Genomic DNA, 14935 nt, shown 5'->3' with positions numbered 1-14935 from the left:
ATCCCATAAAAAAATACGCAAAATAGTTTTAAATTGTTTTATATATACAGTTAACCATAGTTAAATTCTGATAAAGTGACTAATTAAAATGTTGTCTTGCAACAATTGTTATTTTTTCTTTACAGGAAGAGATCAATTATTACTATTAGATTCAACACCGGGTATTAGAATCGGAAGTAATAACACAATTTAAAAAAATAAATTTATTAATTACTTACAGCATATAGTCATTTTATATAAACAATAAATACCTACTAATTTGCTAAAAAATATATTTAATGTACAATGTATAATAGCTTTTACAATAATAAATTTTATTTTGTTAAAGAACTCGGTACAAATTTCAGTTATATTCACAGTAGAAAAGGTTAAAATAATATGATTTCTTGAGATAACCCTTTAGATAATAAATAATAAACTTCCAGCTGTATATAGCTTATATCAGGTTCTATATATGGTTTTAGTGAACAATAATGTTAAAGTTTTTATTGTTGTTTCAATTTATTTGTTTCTCAGTAAGATTTGGTAATTAATAGAAAAGAAAAAGTAATATCAAATACATTTTGAATTTTAGTTATCTGATCATGCTATAGTTTACAAAATAACATCATGTAATAACGAACAATATCCAATAATGGTCTCCCATGTTAAAATACAGAAACAAAACTACAAATTATTTATATCTGGCAGTTTGGAAACAAAAATTAATATAAACAACCCAATTAAGGTAAAATAAGTAAAATCTCTGAATATACAAAATTCTATACACTAGTTTATAAAGTTAAATCTTAATAATACATATTACTATTATCGTACTATATAATTGGATAATAATAGGTATCCTATCTAATTTTTTAGGCTCAATTAAATGTAAAAAAATATATCAAGACATTGAATATATGGCTGCCAGTACCATGTATAGATAAAATGGGTTCTTGTTCTTTTGATGATTTATGTCATTACGGTATACCGAACAATGAAACTTGTCCCGACGATTTTATTAAAAATAACGTACCATGCAGATGTCCCATACCAACAGTTAGTATCGTTTGTTCATTCTTCTTTTCAAATATTTTTAAATATATGATAACTTTTTAAAAGCTATAAAATTATTTTTATAGGGCAACTATACCATTAATCCAGATATGCAAGTATTCACAATACCAAAAAAGATATTAAATAGGTTTTACACACACGTTCCATCAGGTACGTATTATATAAAGATGTCTGTATCGAACAGTACTTCACAAATTACATGTTACACATTTTATGTAGACTATAATAATGACCCCAATAATATAGATAATATTGATAATGTAATACTATTAACATAATATAGAAATTCTATATAATTTATAAAAAAATTATTGATGTATATTAGAGGGCCTTAAAAAATAAATAAATAAAATGTAAAATATTATATTAATATATTATTTTAGCATTCCTCCAGTTCTCCGTTTTCATTCACAACCACTTTTTCTGGTACATCGAAGAAGTCATCACCATATTCGATTTCCTGTTTAACATTAGTATCTTTGTGTATAATATTATTCGCAGTGGCCTGGCGCAAAATATTCTTGATGTCCTTATGCTTTTTGTGAGACCTTTGGTGATAGAGGTACTCTTTAAAAGTTCTAAAACTATCCTGGCAGAGACTGCAAAAATATTTCTTTTCTTCTCTGTGTCTTTTTATTAAATGGTAGCGGAGTTTAGGAAGAGTGTTGCATTTCGTCTCGCAATATCGACATCCAAAACTGTTCTGGGAATGGACATTCGCCATGTGACTGGCATAATTTCTGGTGGAGCTCAAAATCTTATTGCATAACAAGCATTTATAATCTTGTATGTCAACTAGGAGAGCTTCTGCTAACCATGGACTACATAATTTATTGTTGATGTGATATTGATAATTTGCTCCCTTAGCGAAGGTAGTATTGCATTTTTTACATTGAAACTTGGGGCGTACATGTAACTGTTCATGTGCTTCAAAGGTATTTTTTGACTCGAATGTCAAGTTACATCGATTACATAGAAATTTTCTCACACCAATCTTGAACCGTGACAAATCCATGCTATTGAGTTCCTCACCATGTGCCACCAACAAGTGCTTCCGAAACTTAGATAGGATCGGAAATTTCCTGTTACAGCTTTCACACTTGTAGGCAGTTGATACTTGGTGAGATCTATAATGCACAGATAAATCATGTGGAGTCGCAAATGTAGATTTGCACCACTTGCATATATATGTTAATGACTTTTTATGCAACTTAGTCAGGCAGTAGAAATATTTACAGTGCTTCTTAAAACTCATGAAACCAATAAAAACAACTTTGCAATTCTTGCAAACCATTTTTTTATGATAATTATACTCGTGGGAAGAATAAGACATATATGTCATTGATGTTTTTATTTTACAGCCTGGAATGTATTAAAAAATATTATTAAAAATTGTTTTTCATATATCAGAAAACTATTACCTTGTTTATCACAAACATAATTTCTCTCAATGTGCAAATCTGCATGATTAATAGCTGTCCTTTTGGATAGTAAAACATTATCACAAAGTTTACATGGAAACAACGATGTTCGCTCACACTCAATTCTTTCCTCTTCACTTATATGTAAATGTTCATTTTCATGAAAAGTATATAACTGAATATCAACTATGATTCCACATAGTAAACATTTTTTATAACTTTTCATAGCTTTTAGAGTATGATCAATCTGTAACCAAAAAGTATAACAATATTCCAATCATAAATAACAAATATTACCTTTGTCGATTCAAGTTCACCATTTTCTTCATGTTTTCTTTTATGCATATAATAAACAGTTCTAGATGTAAATTCCTCTGGACAAACTGGACAAGCTCTAAAGAAGCTACTATTTGGGTGTTTCTCCATTCTATGATTAAAAAAACTATCTTTATTAAAGAATACATCACCACATAATTTACAGGTCATTGATCGTCCTCTCATATGAACACTTTTCATATGCCTTTTTAAGCTAGATCTTGTAGCAAAATTTCCTTGACACCTCTAAAAAGAATTATTTTTAAAAAAATTATATAATAACACATTATTTCATTACTTCACAACAATGTGTTTTTTCTTCCTTATGAGTATTCATGTGAGTCTTAAGTGCACCATTTTGTTTAAAACACTTTGTACATTTTGAGCACTTATATGGTCTTTCATTAGTATGAACTCTCTCATGTGTATTTTTTTGCTTATTGGTTGAAAAACTCTAAAAACTTAAACATATTTATATCATAACTTAAAGCCATAATAACTATAATTACAACCTTTCCGCAATAATTGCATTTATAAAGTTTTTCTTCCTTACGGTGCCAAGAAACATGGCTTATATATAATTTTCTACCAAATAAAATTTTAGGACAATATTCACATTGTATATAGTTCTTTAAATGATTTAACATATGCTCATGAAAATGTTTTACTATTTTGTAGGTGCGATTACAATGAGGGCAATGCTTTGCTGGATCATGCATATATTTATGAAGTTCATACAGTTCTTCTGCATGAAAAATTTCTGTACAATAATCACACTAAAAAATTGATATAAACACTTATTTCATATAAGCTATTAGGTCAATACCTGAAATTGCTCATTCTTTATATCTAAGATTTTATTATCCTCTGTATATTCTGAAGAAGTATCTTCAATAGGTTCCGTTTTAACATCCATACTATCCATTATTCAATAACAATCATCTTTATAACATTAACAACTAAAACAAAAATGTGTATTAGGTTAGTGTATATTTTTGTCATTTATACTTACACTTTTAATCTGTGGACAACGGATTATGGCACCATCTATCAAGTATTGTTTGAAATATGAAATACAAAAGTTACTTAATCAGGAATCAAATTAAATTAGATTGGTAACAATGCGTTTGAAAAATAAACTGACGCTTAAAACCGTCATCACGTTTGTGTTTTGAATTGGGATTTAAATAGTAGATTTTTAATTAGGGAAATTGTGTAGTGTTACGACAATAAAACATATAGCATATGCATATAAAACTTTAGTTTACGTATGAACTGTTACATACAGTTTACTATATTATACATACATATTTGGTTTGTTGATGAAAGGCAGTTATGAAGCAGAAATTAATAGAGATACTTAATATTGTACAGGAAAGCCCTATAAACCACCAAAAATACATTAGATACCTGAAAATTTTATACAATGATGTGAATATATATAATTATAATTCTAAATAAGTAGTATATGAATTTTATTTTAGACCAAGTTTGAAGATTTTTTGGATAATATTTTGTATTACCTACAAGGTGTACTACAAAAGGACCATACAAATTCGTCAGTGAAACACATTTTAGATTTTTTAGCAAAGTTTATAGCACAGTTAAATAATACTGAATCTGAAAGAAATGAAGAAAGTGCAATTGGTGAATATGTGCATATATTGTTGTCAAATGTTATTGAAGTTGTTCTTAAGGTTTAATTCATTTAAATATTATCAACACTGAAAGTAATTCATTCATATTTTTAGTATCACCAGATAGAAAACCATAACTGTAGATATAATGCCTGTAGTTTCATATCAACTTTGTTGACAAATATAGGTGAAACTCAATTGGATGATGGCTTATGTGATTTGATTGAAACGGCAATGATAGAAAATACAAAAGTACGTTTAAAAATTGTTCCAGGATTTTATGATTATATATTAATTTGCATCTATTGTAGGATCCAAAACCTGTAGTTCGATTGCAAGCACTATTAGCTCTTTTTAGACTACAAGATCCTTTAAATCCAGATTGCCCAGTTATACAGGCCTTTTTAACTTGCTTAAAAGATTCTAGTCATATAGTAAGAAGAGAAGCTGCAAAAAGAATTGCTCCAAATGCACTTACTCTTCCAAAACTAAAAGATCGTATAAGAGATGTTAACGAGAACGTTAGATATGCTGCATTTGTACATTGTGGAGACTTGGGATTAACACATTTCAGGATAATTCAGCGTCAACATATATTACGAAGCGGTTTTAATGAAAACAATCGAATTGTAAAAAAAGTGTTTTTGACACACTTAATACCTAAATGGCTATCATCTGTAAATGGTGAATACATGACATTCTTTAATGCTATACGTCTAGATTCTGATGAAACTGATATTTCTGACACTAGGGAACTAACCAAAAACTTGATTGAATTATTTGGAAAGTAAGTTTGGATAGGTTTTTTTTTAAGGCATTAAGGGATGCATGAATTTATGTTTTCAGAACAGAACCAATAAATGGGTTAATTGATGCTTTACCATTAAGTGATGAAAAGTTGATACCTGTAAATAAAGTAGATTGTGATTTAATACACTATTGGGACATTTTAACTAGCTATTTGAGAAAAACAGAGGGAATGGATGATCATCTAGAACTCATTATACCTGAACTTGCAGCATTTTGCAATTATATTGATCAGTATGTGGTACAATTTAATATTATTTACAATAGATTTTTTCTAAAAGATTTATATTTGTAGAGTAGTAACTGATAAAACAAAAACAAATATGAATGAGATACAATACATGGATTTTGAAAATATGCTTTTTTATCTTCTTGATATGGCAGATAATTTTGATTTTTCTGATGAGGTAACTCACAAACTATAAGTTGTTATGTATAGTACTAGATGATGTTTTTCTTTAAAGGTTGGAAGAAAAGCACTAAAAGTATTGACAAAAAAGCTTTTGTGTAATCATTGGCTACAAAAACCGTTATTGGTAAAAATTGTTCAAATAAACCGGAAGTTATATATAAACGTTATTGATTTTGTTATGGAAATACACCAGGTTATCACTGATAAACGTAATCCCATAATTGAAACCCCTCGTATTGTCGATAATCAAAAAGGATTACAAGTAGGGTATACAAATTTTGTTTACATTCTATTGACTGATTCTAATATCTTATAGTTGTCTAAATTAAAAGTGGAGTTACTTTGTCTCAAGTCAGATTTAGAAAATGCTGTTAGTGACAGTGACTTCCAAAAAGCTGCTATTTTGCAAGAAAAAATTGCCGCGACTTCAACAAAATTAGAATCTTTACAAGCCCCAGGACAAATGGACATTATAAGATGTAAAGAAACAAAAACCGATCAGAATACCGTTTGTTGGTGTCTAGATTTATTGACTGCAACTTTAGCTTATGGGGATTTGAAGGGTGTATCGTCTTTCTTGATTGCTTTAAGGTAGAAATTTATGTATTTGTCTACATATATGTATATGCTATTCAAGCACCAAGAATGAAAATAATCTACCATATTATTTTTTAAGGGAGGAGTTTGTTAAACCATTGTTGAATAATAAAGACATGGAGATTCAGTGGCGTACTTTCAAGTGTATTGCTACTTATTGTATATACGATGAACAATTTGCTAAAGAACAAATCAAACTTATTTTGTCGCCGGTAAAGTATAACTTTTTAAAAAAAGGCAACGTGTATTAATTGAAGAATTTTTAGATTATATCATATCGTTTAATGCCAAATTATAGCAAAGATATGGTTGTAACTGCAGTTTATACCATATCTGATCTATTGCGCATTCATGGGCCCAAGCTATTTGATTTTGATGTAGAGTATAGAAATAGCCAAAATTCAACAAGACGGCGTCTATATACTCAAGATGATGAAGATACAAATGACGTTACCAATGAAGTTTCTCTAGAAATTCTTTTAAACATAATATTGGATATGCTTGATGATGAGGTAGATAGGTTGAATGGTCTTTAATCACTTGTTAAATATAATATGTTTTAGATTGACGAGTTGAGAGATGCTGCCTTGATGGCATATTCTAAACTTATTCTTAATGGATTTTATGTAACTCCTACAGTTATTACAAGATTAATCCTAAAATGGTATAACCCAGCAACTGGTAAGTACCGCCAATATGTGTTATTAATGAATTTTTGCTTACAAGGCTCACATATACCATGTAATTATTACATGTTATAATCATGTGTTTGTTTTTTAATAATGATATTGATTTTATTTAAAGAATTTCAATTAAATTGCAAACGTGAACTGTCTCTCTTAGTGCCTTAATTTTGCAGTAACTGATATTTTTATTGTGTTATTTTATGTGTATGTTTATGGTAGTAATTGCAAATAAAAAGTTTTACTTAGTTAAAAGTATCTGTGGTGTAGAACATAATTAAAATTTATAACATTTATGCTGCAGATACTTATAAAAGGCACTTATATTAATTGCTGGTGTTTATTATTAATTGTTATTAATGTATCGTTTATCATTAGAGAGAGTATGACATTATACTAACCACATTAAACTAACAATGTATATTTCGATTTTAAGGTACATCTGAAGAAGCTTTGCAAAAGAAACAAGCAAATAATATGAAATTAGGTATCACTCTAGTTTTTTTCATAATTACTCTGAATAATAGATTTTAGATTTGACTTGTTTCTATTAATTTTTTCAGAGGTGATCCTGCAGCAAAAAATCGGGACCGTCATCAGTGTGTTCCCAGAGCGAATTAAAGAAGCGAGAGGTATAATTGCCAAGGCCATTATACCAGTTATTTCAAATATCGCAAATGCACCCCGAACTAGTCCATTGGTGGATGTCGATCCGGATAATGTGCTGAAATTTCTAGCTACTGTTATTCAAGACTCTTCCGATGTAAGTATATTTCTGTTATGACGTGCATTGCCAGTTGTATTGGGTAGACTGTAGTTTAATATTGAACATTATTGATTTTATTGCATTCTTATGAATTATAGTTTCACGATAGCGAAAAAAGTATTAGAGGATTTTATTTTTTGTGTGATTCAAATTCAAATGATCTTGACCAATGATATTAACTTGGACCATTTTAACTTTATTTTTTACAACGAACTAAAACTTAAAATGAATATATTTTACCATAAAATATGCAAAACAAAATATAAATAAGTTTAAAACATTCATTACAATACTCTTGCTCTTCTTGGAAGAAACTGCAAGCTTGCACTTCTCGCTAAATGTTTGAGATTTCCACAAAATCATTAGATGGCCTCTGTAAGTGTAATCTGTATTTGTAGGTTTGTGAAATTATTTTTAAAATAAAGGATCGGTTCGCTCGTGCATTAATGATATGCCTTTAAACTATGCTTAAAAGGTGCAAAAAATTGCGTCAAATTATAATTTTTTACGAAATCGTATTGTACTATAATTTAGTATAATAAAATATGCATAAACAGTATATGATAGGTACATACAATAAATGGTTTATTTCTTAAAGTAATTTAGATCCAGTTGTGCATTTTTGTGGCAAAATGTCTTAAGCTTTAGTTTGGAATATAACATTAAATTTGTACCATTTTAGTACAAGAAAATACATTCAAATTTAAAATCTGGTTTAAAAAAATAGCAGAATTACTTCAATACGGAGAATATATAAAGAAATCCTTCTTCCAATCAGGTGAATTTGTTTAGGATTTCTCATAATTTAATAACAATATCTAAAATCGCAGTACAAATAAGCCTAGTATGAATGAACATCGGTATTTTACTTTTTTATCCCATATAATTGTTGCTTGTTATTATATTAATTTTTGGTATATTGAAGACTAAATATTTTTTACAGTCTTCAGATCTTATACAGAGAGAATTAGTTCATGAATTAATAAAGGAAATTTCGACTAATCCTACTGCTGCTCCTACACCTTATTTTGCTAAGCTTTTGCTATATTTAAATTTGGATCTTTCTGATGCAGTTTTGGTGAATGAGTTGATTGCTCAAATTGAACTTTTGAAAAATATGGTGAGTAATTGTTATGTTTATAATTGTATTTATCTTATTAATTACACTTTGTAGGAAACATTAGATAAAATATCCAAGCAACGTTTGCAGAAATATATTGATAAACTGCAAGGAATTAGTTCAAGAAATATATCAGCTTTGACTCATGTTACCACAGACAGTAGAGAAAGTTGTACTGTAAATGATAATACTACAGATGGTACTGCTATGTCAACTCAACAAACACAAGAAATTCCAGTCGATGGCGAGGAAACAGGCAAGGACCTTAACGGCACTAATTGTCAGGATAACATAAACACACCAAATCAATCTAGGGCTCCAAACCAGAAACATATGCGAATAGTTCTTGTGGATTGCATAACTAAAAAAACAACCGCCAATACATCAACTACTGCAACGAATGAAAATAATGATAGTACATCGGATCAATCTGTACATTTGACACCAATAAATAAATTACCAGAATCCGTCACTGAAACACAGAGAGGAAAACAAAAGAGGAGACTAGAGTCATCGAATAACATTGATCAAGAAAATTCTTTAGATTATGATAGTGATAATCTAAGAAGTACAAATAATACTGACATATTCTCTCAAACAAAATTACACACTCCGAGGGAAAAAAAGAAAAAACGAAAACATACGAAAAATGTTGATAAAGATTCAGAATCATCAAATTTTGAGACAAATTTTGAAAGTACAGATTCTAGTAATAGTTCTGATATCAACGATAAAAATCAAAAGAGTACTCAATTGATTCAATCACCAGCAGATATAGAAAAACCCAAAAGCAAAAGAGTTGAAGAATTAAAATTGGATCTTGTATTAAGGAAAAAGGTTCTTGTTGATAAAATTACAAGAAAATCAAGCAGTAGTTCAGATGAAAGTAATAGGCACCATACATTAGGAAAACAAAACTCTAAAGATTTCAGCCGTCAAAAAACTGGCGAATCTCCACACTCATTCACTGTTCAGGCTATTAATAATAGTCAAACATTAAACAGGAGAACTTCAGAAAGAATACAAGGCCAAGTTAAAACGAGCGGATCAGAGTTAAACAAAAAAGATCCAAAAACCAATGGGAAAAATTTAAGAACTCCAACAAACAAAGTCGATTTAAAAACTAACTCAAATGAAGTTAGGCGGAGTTCAAGGGCAATAAGGCACAAGCAGAAGTACTCGAATTATTTCAATGGTTTGAAAGCTATCATAAATAAAACATCTGATCAAATCGATATTGATTTAAAAACTAAACAAGCTGAAAATTTAAAAGCGAACAAATTAACTGTGTCAAAAGATAAAAATTCAACCACTAGTTCCGATAACCTCATTCTAAGCAGAACAAGAACTGCGAAATTAAAAGGAAATTGTGAGTCTGAGATAACTACCAAAAAAAATAATGTAGGGAATACTTATAAAACAAACACTCCCCACAAAGAAGAAAACAATTCTCAAAGACCTACCAAAACGAAGTCAAAATTATTAGAACAACAAAACGGACATTCTAAAACTTCTCGCAGAAGGCCGCGTGAAGTTAACTCGCAAGCTTCTAGTGATAATAGTAGCTCAGGGTCACCAGCATCCAAAAGTGGAAAGAAAAAAAAAGTAAGTCATCATGATTTGACTAACTCGCCTCAAGAACTTCAAACGAAAATATCTAAGGTGCAGCAAGTAGAAAGTTCAGCGCAGCAGTCACCTATTTCTTCAGGTATTTATCCTTCTTTATATCTATTTTTTTATTGTGAAAATCACTGTTCAATATCATTAAAGAAAAAGATAGACAGGAAATGTATGCATTTCATACTATTTTATGTTGCAGTTAACACTCAGGTTATAACAAAAAAAGGCAGACGGAAAAAGTCGAGAAGTTTGAACCAAGAATCTGTTGGAGTTATGGGTAGCTCTGATTCCAAGTCACACCAATTAGTAAGTTAGTTTATACATTAGTTTAGTGTTGGTATTAGTGAACAAATAGCACTGTGTGAATTTTTTTTTGTTCTTTAACATTAAATAGAACGGATTTTTGGTAACATGTACCATTTTAAAGTTATGCTGGTGAAAGCGTTCTCCTTATTCGCCACTCGCCATTCCAAGATTAGGGTTAAAAAATCGAAATAGAAATGCAAGAAATGTATTTTTAAAGGCATTCTGCACTCCATCGTTTGAAATTTTTCTAACGAACCATTAGCTATAATCTCGGCATTTTCAGCTTTAAGATAGCCTAAACATCCATGAATTACTTTCATTAGAGATAACCAAGTTGCCAATTTTCTCACTAAAATTTTCATTGAATTCATTTTTTTTTGAATTCAAATTTTCTTATTTGTGGGTCAACAATACCTTTAATTTAGTATCAATTAATTTAGAGACAACAATTTTCAAATACAAAAACCCTTTACAATGAAAACCAAGTTTCATTTATAATTTGATTTACCACAAATAAAGTCAGTTCTTTTAGGCCAGTATTTAACTTCAAAGTGGTTTTGGTGTCTCTACTGTCCCACAAACAGAGAAAACAATATTTCGTGAAATCTCCCTGTAGTCCAAGCAATATAGCAATAGCTTTTAAACCAGCACAAAGTTTCCTGTGCTATTCTTTGTATTTGATTAAGTCTAAAATTAGTTTCATGTTTTCATACGTTTCTTTTAAAATCACTGAATATGTAATGGGTATGGAAGGATATTGACTGTCATTGTGGAGTAATATATCTTTTAAGTGTAAATAGTATTCGCACTGTCACAAATTTGTTGATTTTTTTATGTCCAAAACTTGGTGTAATCAATAATTTTAGAAAACATTTAATTTGCCAAAATTTGATTATTATATTTGATACTTAACTGAACCAAGAGAGCTGAGATTTTTTCTTCCTTGAGGCTTTCTGAAATATATGCATATTCTAATAAACTTGTTATACAAATATTATCTCATCAAATATATATTTATATTTAATTTTAGGTGACCTTGTTAGATATGAATGAATCGAGCAGTAGCGAAAATAATAATTCAAACACTAATTTGAATGAAGCAGTTCCAACTATGGTACAGCTTAGAGAAAGATTAGCACGGCACCTAACAAATTCTTCAGGTATTTAGTTTTTTTCATGTTGGTTTTAGTGTCCATCTCCTTGAAATTAAACAAAAAAGAGGAACTGGACTTGTGTACATGTATTATTCTGTGTTTAAATTTATTTTAGTAAAAACTGGTGATCGACATCCACAAGTTAAAAGGAAAAAAGGCAGGCCTAAAAAGTCCGCAAATTGGATTGATGAATCTGTTGGTGTTAGGAGTACATCAAACTCCAGATCAGACCAATCAGTAAGTCAGTTATTATATAAGTTTGTTACTGATATAAGTGAACGAGTTGCCCCGCATCATTAAACTTTATCCAACATTAAGCAGCTGCGTAGTACAAGTATTTCGTTAATTAATCCATAGTCACAGTTTTTGATTCAATTTGTTACATCCTCATAATCCTTGCCGATTCATGCATTTTTAATCTCCTGTATATATCTTTTTACAAGTAAACTAAGAATATTGAAAAAAGATATATATATATATATATATATATATATATATATATATATATATATATATATATATATATCGACATTTTTGCAAGTCGATATTTTCCGATATTTTTTTGACAAAAATTAAATATAATATTTTATAAAAAATCATTTAATTATTTTTAACTTTTAAAATTTGTACTTAATTTTAAAGAGTACAGTATTTTGGTACTTCATGATGGTACTTAATTGTAATGATTTATTAAAATATCAATTTATAACGTTTTATTTTAGAAGAACTTATTGAACAGAAGGGGGTCACATAATAATTTGGCAGGACACAGATCACAAATTACTGTACTACAGTCAGATTCAGAGTAAGCGTTGCCAATATCACAATTTGGGTTGATTAAACCATAATTTTAATTGCAGATCTCCAGTGCGAGTTCGAAAGGCACCCAGAAAAAAATAGGTTGTAATATGTTTTTGTTGTAAAATTGTATATTTTAAATTGTAAATTATATTTTCCAGTAATAATTACTATTTATTTATTAGTTCTTGAATTGGATATTCCGGAACAATATAAAAATAAATATATTTAATATTAGGGGCTTATTATTGTCCCTATTTAATAAAATAAAATATATGAAGACAATATACAAAATTATAAAATAATGCTAGTCTCTCATAGGATGTATGTATGATCAGTAAATAATTACCATATTAAATGGAATTGGCATCAGGTTGATCACTGACTAAATTTTCATACAGAAATGTAAAATATCCAAACTGATATTGTTTCTGTAAAATATTGCATATGCTCTCAAGTAGTTTAGTTTATTACTATGAAATAAATGTGTTTTTCTGTAAAATATAAAATTATGTAAATTTTAATTAAACCGTTATAAGGTAAATCGATTTGGAGTTTTTTTTATGTACATTTATGTGTTATTACACCTAGTACCCCTATCTACACTCATATTACTCCCTTTCTATATTAGTGGATTCCTGAATTTTGGAAAGTCTTAAGTTGTAAACCCATATTCATATATAACTACTCGAGGTAGAAGTCTATTAGAAACAAATAAAGAGGCTTAGCGAATTTGTATATGATGGACCACCCCTAGTCTAAATCACTTTAATCTTGCCTCATTTGCTAGAACTCAATAATTGAATTTATAACGTTTTATTTTAGAAGAACTTATTGAACAGAAGGGGGTCACATAATAATTTGGCAGGACACAGATCACAAATTACTGTACTACAGTCAGATTCAGAGTAAGGGTTGTCAATATCACAATTTAGGTTGATTAAACCATAATTTTAATTGCAGATCTCCAGTGCGAGTTCGAAAGGAAATTATGGATAAATAATCAACAAGGAAACAGAGTAGTAGTAGACAAACTACAATAGATACTGAAAGAAATATATTAATATAAGCCTATTAAGAACGAGCGATGATCAGTAACAACTGCTTGGTTGCGTCTTGAAATTGATACGCCACTGGTAACTCAATAAAATCTGGACGTCAAAATTCTTCTTTTAAGTGGTATTGAAAAGTATTATCAAATTGTTTATTATAAGCGACATCAGAGGCGAACTGGCGGTTAGCTTGCTATCGATATTCGCAGATAATTTTGTTACAAGTATAAGAAACTTAAGCTGTTTACTGTAGATTAATATTTTCGGAAATGCAAATATTCCAGGAGATTTTAAAAAATGTTTTCAGAATATTAAATTTCGTTTATAATAATTTCAAAGAATATTTTAATTAATTATCTCAGTGTTTATCTTCGGTCCGCATAAATTTTAATTAACTATTTTACAACCCTTGTTAGTTGTTAAGACATGTTAGTGCTTGGGAATTTTAATATAGTATAACAAGAATAATATTTAGAATAAAAAGAATAATATTCATTATTTATACAATGCAATAAATATATTGTAATTAGATTAAAGCTGGAAAATAAAGACATTAATGTTCTCTGAATCTCTAGTACTAATTTTTGTTGCCTACTTATGTAGTTTGTCGCATAAAGTTGAAGTGGTCGGATAGATGCCTTGATTTTGCTTAACCTACCAGGATATAGTTAACAGATAAGATAAGTTTAAATCTTAACTATATCCAGTTAAAGCAAGTGTTCAAGAAGTTCAAGTACTTGGAATCAGATTATTAATACAAAAGAAGATAGTGATATACGGCTGAAGTAATAAGGTCTTTTTCGAACCTGAACGGTTCTGAGGCTTGGGCCTTGTTATACACAGACACATGCTTGAAGTATTTTAAAAATTAAGTCATTCATTTAATGAACAAATACAGAGACACAGATAGCTATTGTTTGGACATCATATTGCCTGTTGAATGAATTCCTCATAAGCTTCTATAGGGAAATCGACCGTATAAATAGATAGAAAACGCTACGAGTAACTTCAACAAAGAGAGCGATAAAAAGAATAGGAGACAAACCTTATTCGAGGTCGGAACGATTGAGGTGATGACAGATAGTACCCTATGAACCATTGAATAGTGACGTATGACTCAGTCACACTTAATGAATCAGTAACTTTGTTAGCAACAATACAGTTTGTTATTATCTATTTTACAGGCGGTGG

At 29.3% G+C, this 14935-nt stretch overlaps 3 protein-coding genes across 5 annotated transcripts; 2 read left to right on the top strand and 1 right to left on the bottom strand.

Annotated features, from left to right (window-relative positions):
* Positions 1-188: 188 nt before the first annotated feature.
* LOC143206515 (zinc finger Y-chromosomal protein 2) lies at positions 189-3793 on the bottom strand. Its single transcript, XM_076419093.1, has 6 exons — positions 3619-3793; positions 3305-3568; positions 3091-3246; positions 2775-3038; positions 2478-2724; positions 189-2418 (listed from the first exon to the last, which is right to left on the bottom strand). Exons 1-6 carry the CDS (start codon positions 3715-3717, stop codon positions 1436-1438), a joined length of 2013 nt encoding a protein of 670 aa, XP_076275208.1. The 5' UTR covers positions 3718-3793; the 3' UTR covers positions 189-1435.
* Positions 382-1420, top strand: LOC143206517 (ganglioside GM2 activator). 2 transcript variants are annotated; one of them, XM_076419095.1, is made up of 4 exons: positions 382-515; positions 575-727; positions 859-1038; positions 1122-1420. In XM_076419095.1, exons 1-4 carry the CDS (start codon positions 474-476, stop codon positions 1332-1334), a joined length of 588 nt encoding a protein of 195 aa, XP_076275210.1. In that variant the 5' UTR covers positions 382-473; the 3' UTR covers positions 1335-1420. The 2 variants fall into 2 exon arrangements, with proteins under 2 accessions (XP_076275210.1, XP_076275211.1); XM_076419096.1 differs by lacking the exon at positions 382-515 and having other exon boundaries at positions 593-727.
* A 140-nt stretch (positions 3794-3933) lies between the features above and the next one.
* On the top strand, positions 3934-12946 carry LOC143206514 (condensin complex subunit 3). Of its 2 annotated transcripts, XM_076419091.1 has the most exons (20): positions 3934-4223; positions 4277-4489; positions 4544-4681; positions 4741-5216; positions 5276-5470; positions 5532-5643; positions 5701-5910; positions 5965-6239; positions 6325-6457; positions 6512-6757; positions 6809-6926; positions 7365-7415; positions 7492-7691; positions 8638-8814; positions 8869-10522; positions 10634-10740; positions 11771-11900; positions 12010-12131; positions 12617-12699; positions 12755-12946. In XM_076419091.1, exons 1-20 carry the CDS (start codon positions 4128-4130, stop codon positions 12792-12794), a joined length of 4776 nt encoding a protein of 1591 aa, XP_076275206.1. In that variant the 5' UTR covers positions 3934-4127; the 3' UTR covers positions 12795-12946. The 2 variants fall into 2 exon arrangements, with proteins under 2 accessions (XP_076275206.1, XP_076275207.1); XM_076419092.1 differs by lacking the exon at positions 7365-7415.
* Positions 12947-14935: the final 1989 nt, after the last annotated feature.

Source organism: Rhynchophorus ferrugineus, unplaced genomic scaffold (assembly GCF_030347505.1).
Source record: "Rhynchophorus ferrugineus isolate W39M unplaced genomic scaffold, kcgeb_rfMv2 rfM1, whole genome shotgun sequence".
Lineage (NCBI taxonomy): Eukaryota > Metazoa > Arthropoda > Insecta > Coleoptera > Curculionidae > Rhynchophorus > Rhynchophorus ferrugineus.
Note: the sequence above shows the minus strand (reverse complement) of the source record. Positions and strands in the feature narration are given on the sequence as shown.

Excerpts from the sequence above, each read along its gene's own strand:
- LOC143206517 (XM_076419095.1), top strand. The coding sequence starts at position 474 with ATGTTAAAGTTTTTATTGTTGTTTCAATTTATTTGTTTCTCA. Across the intron at positions 516-574 it reads TTCAATTTATTTGTTTCTCA|TTATCTGATCATGCTATAGT; the intron begins GTAAGATTTGGT and ends TTTGAATTTTAG. Across the intron at positions 1,039-1,121 it reads GCAGATGTCCCATACCAACA|GGCAACTATACCATTAATCC; the intron begins GTTAGTATCGTT and ends TTATTTTTATAG.
- LOC143206515 (XM_076419093.1), bottom strand. The coding sequence starts at position 3,717 with ATGGATAGTATGGATGTTAAAACGGAACCTATTGAAGATACTTCTTCA. Across the intron at positions 3,247-3,304 it reads AATGCAATTATTGCGGAAAG|AGTTTTTCAACCAATAAGCA; the intron begins GTTGTAATTATA and ends TTAAGTTTTTAG. Across the intron at positions 3,039-3,090 it reads AAAAAACACATTGTTGTGAA|AGGTGTCAAGGAAATTTTGC; the intron begins GTAATGAAATAA and ends AATTCTTTTTAG.
- LOC143206514 (XM_076419091.1), top strand. The coding sequence starts at position 4,128 with ATGAAGCAGAAATTAATAGAGATACTTAATATTGTACAGGAAAGCCCT. Across the intron at positions 5,644-5,700 it reads ATTTTGATTTTTCTGATGAG|GTTGGAAGAAAAGCACTAAA; the intron begins GTAACTCACAAA and ends TTTTCTTTAAAG. Across the intron at positions 6,240-6,324 it reads TCTTTCTTGATTGCTTTAAG|GGAGGAGTTTGTTAAACCAT; the intron begins GTAGAAATTTAT and ends TTATTTTTTAAG.